Consider the following 6433-nt stretch of genomic DNA (forward strand, 5'->3'; position numbering starts at 1 on the left):
TGGCCAGTCAAGAGAAAAGGATTAGGGTTGACATGATAGCAATATTCCAGTATTTGAGGGGCTGCCACAAAGAGGAGGGGATCAATTTATTTTCCAAAGCCCCAGAAGGCGAGACAAGAAACAATGGGTGGAAACTAATCAAGGAGATATGTGCGTCTTATGGTCAGGTGCGTCTTATAGAGCGAAAAATACGGTACATTTATTTGTCCTTCTTGCAAATGCTCAGTTGCCCATAAGCTAAAAACGTTGGGTCTGTGCTTTCATTGTTCCAGCTTTTCCACAGTTAAGATCCATTGGTCAAGAATTATGGTATCATGCTTTTTCTCTACAAAAAGATCAAGAATGGGGGAATAGAATCTGGAGAAATGCCCTTTTTGGTATCATTTCCAACTCCAAAAAGTCTGAACATATGTGTGTCAAAATTACATATATTTATACCTCTTCCAGTTTTAAGTGGAATTAATTACTATGAATTTTATTTTCAATCCTTTTTATTTTCAGTTCCTTTTTAGCATACAGTTTCCCTCTTGAGCATTGGCTATATGAACTAGAGTGCTCAATTTTCAAAACAAAATATTATACCCCATGAAATGTGAATCAAATTGGAATATATTTAATGTGAATCTAAATAAAATAAGATTCTCCAAGGTATTTAATGCTTACTAAAATTCCATCATAATGCATTGATTAAGTAGGTAAAAATTCCATTCCCTCTGAGGATATTTTTATATTTTGACTGCAGGTATATACAGTATTTAAATACATTTCACAAATAGATGTTTATATGATATTGGCAGTTTTATTTACAGTTCTTTTCTCTTTTATTTATTATATGCAAACTGAAAAGAAAAGTTGAGAGTTAATTTTTAAATTAAAAAATACGGTAATTGCATGATGTTACAAGATTCATTATCTAAATATTTTAGTTAATAAAAAGATGCATCTTTTTATTAACTAAAATATTTAGATAATCTTGTAATATTATGCAATTAATATTTAAATTAATTTTAACAGTAACAAAATGGGAAAATAAGGATTTAAGTTGGGGGTTTGGGGGGTTGATACCTTTAAGTCAGTGTTCAATACTGGTGACTGCCTAGACTATACCCTGCAGTTTTCCTGGCTCTCATAAATGAATATATGTAGCCCCTACAGTATTTTTAAATAGCCTTTGGAATAGAAATTGTGGAGGCAAAATACTTGTTCAAATAAAGTTAGAAATGAGAGAGATGTTTTCTAAAATAAGCCTCTAGAACAGTGCATTGAATTTTCTAAAATCTAATCTAAACTACGTTATAAAATATCTGTTGCAAAACATTCACTTTAAAAATATGATTTCACTTCAATTGCTCCATTTCAATTAAGCTCCTTATATAGTAATCTGTCCAGATCTATTGATAGTACTGTATTTTTATATTTTGAATTCCGCTTATATAATCAGAGATATATATTTTAAGTACTTTCATATTGCCTCTGGATGCCATTGAAACCATAGCAAAAAAAAATAAAATCTGATTTTGACAAAGCAGTAACAGTCTAAGGCATCGGTTCAAAATTATGCTAATTTCTGTTATATCTAGAAAAGACTCCCAAACCATCACTAGATTCAGACTGGTTAAACCAAGGGATCACCAACAAATGATGCTTCTCCCCTGCATGTGTCCAGCCAAAAATCCTACTTCCTAACCGCACTCACTAAAAGTTTCAAACAAATTCCACAAAGGGAAAAGAGGGCAAAGAAGCCATATGCAGGAGTAGGCAACCTTGGCGCTTTTATGACTCATGGACTTCAACTCCCAGAATTCCTGAAGTCTATTGAGTCATATGGGAATTGGAAAAGTTCAATTTGGATTTTTTGAAAAAGTAAAAAAAAAGTATAACCTTAGGATTTTTATTAAAATTTTAAAATTTAGGAAAGGAAAATGACAGAACTGAAATATATGTAATGGCATGAAACTTATTTTCTGTACTGCTTCTGTGCGCAGGGCTGACATTCCAAACTGTTCGCCATACAACCTTGAGATCCCTTTCTGAGAAGCTCCTCTGTCTACTCTCCCAATATTTGTGGGTTTTCCCATATCTGTCACTTGACAGGGCTTCTACTAAAACCTTTGTTTACACTTTAATCACTATTTCATAGTGAGTAATACATGGATGACACCCTGAATCCTCAGCAGAATGAGCATGCCTGTTTTGGGGTACTTTAACAGGAGATTTCCGTATCTTATTTGCTGGTGTCATGGCCAGGGTACTTTAGTCCTCCTTTGTGACCTAGGGGACATTTTCTTACCCTGTCTCCCTTTCTCTGTCTCTTGGAGACTGACAAACCTGATGTTAATGTAAAAAATAAATTTGTCCCATCAACAGCTTAAGCTTCAGACAAAATACTGTCATTGAGCAAAGTTCACAGAACAGGTTAAGGGAAATAAGCAGCCATCCTGACTTCTCTAACTCAGCCCAATTCAAATTACTGTTTTCGAAGTCAGCCAGACACAAATAATGCCATAAGATCCATGTTAATAGAATAGCTTCTTGGCAGTTCTTAGAACGGTGTAGGCTTGTTCATCGTGCTACTGGACTATTGGGTAAGAAATCATGGCCTTTCAACATATCTTCTTATGCTTCAAGGACATAGTGATGTTCATAGAGTACAGTGCAAGTGCTCATATTCTGACAAGGTTTTCAGAGATACTACTTAGAAAGATTTAAATCAAACCTACAGGCCTTTCTCCCCAATCACAGCTATTAAAATGCGTGATATCTCCCTCATTCTACTCCAATTTTAAAGAAACCGATTACCCTTTTGTTTTCAAACCCAAGGTCAATATTCAGAAAAGGAACAAAATTAGATTATATCGTTTCTCTTCCCTCTTTTCTGCTCCAGTTAATCAGCACGGATAATATTTTGATCAGAATACAGTATTAAGAATATGTGTCCGTATGCATATTCCTTCCCTTCAACTTTAGCTGAAAGTTTGACTACAGCACAGGAGATGTTACTGAAATACAGTACAAGCATTTTCATTAGTGAATATTTAATAACGTACGGTACATTTTAATTATATATTTTCTGTCTTGCACACATTCACATTCTTCTTTGATAAGGCTGCTTGACGAGGTCCACAGTATACTGTATATATCCGGTTTCTTTAAATCAGTTCTATGGAAATGCAGAAAGAATAATTGGCTTTCTGGAGCTGGTTGAACTAATTGAGGGTCTCACATTATTCTGTAACAACCTAAGCAATAAGTTGCCTCCTTTGTCTGCTTGACTTTGAGAAGTAACTGAAAAGCAGAGGTTTTTGTTAGTCATGTTAGACTTTCAGAATCCTATGCTATCTTTGCAGTGCTTGAAGAGTTACTGCTAAGAACTCTGTGGAATGGTGGGAATGGTGTTGTGCTATGCATGTTGGTTATTGATGCACTGGCAACAGTTGTTCATGCCCTTGTCACTTTCATGCTTGAATTACTGTAATTCAATCTACATAGGGTTGCACTTGAAAGCCACTCAAAAGCTGCAGCTGCACAGTGCAGCTGTCTGTGTGTTTAATGGGTAAGAGCCTTTAAGTCTGGATAATATCTCGATGCTGGAAATACATTGGTTCCAGGTACAAGTCAAGAGAATTGGGCAGCATATGAAACGATGAGGCTGGTTATTATGTGTAAACTGTACAAGCCTTGGGTCCTACATAGGTAAATCTGGTCCGTTCCAAGTGTGGACTGGCTGGGATGGTATGCTGCTGTCTTTGTGTTTACTCTCTGGAAGATACAGGGTGGGTACCAGAAGCTAATGGCTTCCTCGTTCTGAAATCAGTCTAAAATTAGGATCACTGTCTTCTATTGACATTCAAGAATATTATTAAATGCTCCGGTGTTATTTGGTGATTTGTTGATGTTGCTGAAGGAGATTTTTTTTTATTATTAGATCAAAATATAATTGTTCTACTGTATTTCATTATATTGTAACCCTCCTGTGATCTAGGACTGCAGTAGCCTGGAAATAGTAGCAGATGAACAATTAGAAGAATGAATGCCCCTCTTTCTATATAATTTGTTTTAACACTGCTCTCTTTTTAAAAAAAAATATTTACTGAATATGTTTTCTAAGCATACTTTGCATACTTTCCTTGCTGCTTTATTATACTGAAAACAAAAGGGGGGGGAAGAGTCTATCTTGTGGAAAAAAATGTGTACTAATTTTGCATATCTAAAATAAAACTCAAGATTGGATGCTATCATTACATATTAAACCAAAGAGTGAACAGTGTTTGTGTTGATTTCAGTGGTTTTAGATAAATAGATTTGTAGCCTAAAATATTCATTTTATAATGTGTCTTTCCTTTCTGCATAGCAAGTCTTAGAAACCATGACAATATTTCCATTCCATGCAGGCATTCCTCAGCTCTCACTGAAAAGAGAACCCAGTTTGTTTCCATAATAGTTTTAAGCAACTTTAAGATTAGTGAAAAATCTGTCATGGAAACATCATTAAGCACCCTCCTGTCCAGCGTGGCCATTTTATATATCTTGTACTTAGATACATAATAGGAGATTTGTACTATTAAATACAGCCTGGAGTCCTGCAAAACTACTGTGACTAAAAGTATGTAAAGAATTATATGAAAGGAAATGCAGTGGTTTAAAGAATACTGTTTTTATAAGAAAGCACATATTTAAAAGTTACTGCCTTGCTTTTTTTTTTTTGTTGCTTTCCCAGCATTTATAACTTGCATTGAACTTGTAGTAGAAAAGCATTCTCATAATTTTGCCTGCAGGAGTATTTTTCTTTTCTTTTTTTAATTCTTTCTTCTTTATATGCTGTTTTTTTTCTTTTTCTTTTCTAGCTCCGACAATTAGTTAACATCTGCATCAACCCAGATCCAGAGAAACGACCAGATATAACCTATGTTTATGATGTAGCAAAACGCATGCATGCCCACACAGCTACCAGCTAAAAGACTTGCCCTGTAGGAGGAACAGCAACAAGTTGTGAACATTTAAACATTGATATGCTTTCTCCCCAATTTTTTTATTATTGTCTATTGCTTTAAATTTACTTATGTGCCAAGAATATAGTCACACCTTTGTTACAGAATTTACAAGTAAAGACTACTTATATTTTTAAATTTTAAAGTATGAAATAGTTTTAAACATAGGTAAATTGTTACAAATTAGAGTAATTGCAAGTCATTTATATGCTATACAGTTATTGAATAAAGAGGAAACATTTTTATATAGTTTTAGCTTTTGTACAACATGTCTGAGTTGCAGGTTTTATAGGAAGATAACTCTTTAATTTCTGCACGCAAAATTTTAAATCTTGAATGTTGTAATAATGTATGGATATGAATATGATGAAAGCATAATTACTGAATTTATTATTAATTAGAAAATTTATTGTTGGTTTTATTTCTACCCCTCTCCCAGGAATTTAAAAAAACATTTTTAAAAAAATAATGTATAGTTTTGCTTATCAAAAAATGTATATTTATTCGACATTGAGCTTTAAGTGAAAATGTGGCTTTTTTATCTGTTTTTTTGGCATATGGTCCCACACTGGGGAAACAAAGGAGAAGAAATCTGGTCAAATTGTTTGTTGTCTAGTCTTGTACTGTATTATAATCCCAATCCCTAACTTTGATTTCAACAACAGAGAATTTGCACAATGTCTAGGAGTTAGAATCAGTCATCAGGTTAGAAGGGATGTTGAGGATCACCTGATCCAGTTCCCTTCTTCATTTGTACCACAGGTTTTCTCTACTATCTCTCTGACAGATGGCTTAAATAGAAAGGAGCACTTAATGATTCCCAAGTCAGCTTGTTCTACTGCCCTAAGGTTCAAGTTTGTAGCTGTAGTGTGACCATTCTCCAAATCTGTGGCTACTAAGGGTAAACTCCAGTTATAAATTAGTTTTCATGTCAGTATTACATTGCTAAACACATACAATTAGTGCACTAGTAGAGAACTTAACTTTGGGCTGGATAGTTATGTATTTTAATTGCATTGGCATAGATGACTCCAAGAACCTAAGAGATTGGGGTTTAAAAGAAATTTGCTTTGAAGAACAGTATTTCCTACACATTGGATGAACAAAGTATACTTTCCGAGCCGTGAAATGTAGTTTCTTCATAGCAACATCCGGCCGTTGCTGAAATAATATAAAGCTGTCCACATTACTGTTACTTTGGCACTCTGAGGCTTGGATGGCTATAGAAAATATTACAGAAGTCGCAAAAGGCGTTATGTGTGGGAAAATAATCCCAAGATATTTGAAATATGAGGGACACTTAAAATAAATGACCATCATTTGGAAGATCCTTCAAATTATTTACATAGGATAATGTCTCCATATGCTGTGACTCATAATGCTGAATGGAGGCCATTGTGTATGTTTGCTTATGCAATTGGAGCCTAATGATAAAGTTATATTAT

At 34.3% G+C, this 6433-nt stretch overlaps 1 protein-coding gene across 1 annotated transcript in view; it reads left to right on the forward strand.

Annotated features, from left to right (window-relative positions):
- Nucleotides 1-5225, forward strand: part of LOC107287593 (serine/threonine-protein kinase Nek7) — a 60042-nt gene extending 54817 nt beyond the window's left edge. Inside the window, exon 9 of the mRNA XM_015816119.1 lies at nucleotides 4845-5225. Within this exon, the coding sequence (XP_015671605.1) occupies nucleotides 4845-4955 (111 nt within the window). The 3' untranslated portion in view covers nucleotides 4956-5225. The remainder of the gene's footprint in view (nucleotides 1-4844) is intronic.
- Nucleotides 5226-6433: the final 1208 nt, after the last annotated feature.

This window comes from Protobothrops mucrosquamatus, unplaced genomic scaffold (assembly GCF_001527695.2).
Source record: "Protobothrops mucrosquamatus isolate PMUCROS unplaced genomic scaffold, P.Mucros_1.0 scaffold_109, whole genome shotgun sequence".
Taxonomy (NCBI): domain Eukaryota; kingdom Metazoa; phylum Chordata; class Lepidosauria; order Squamata; family Viperidae; genus Protobothrops; species Protobothrops mucrosquamatus.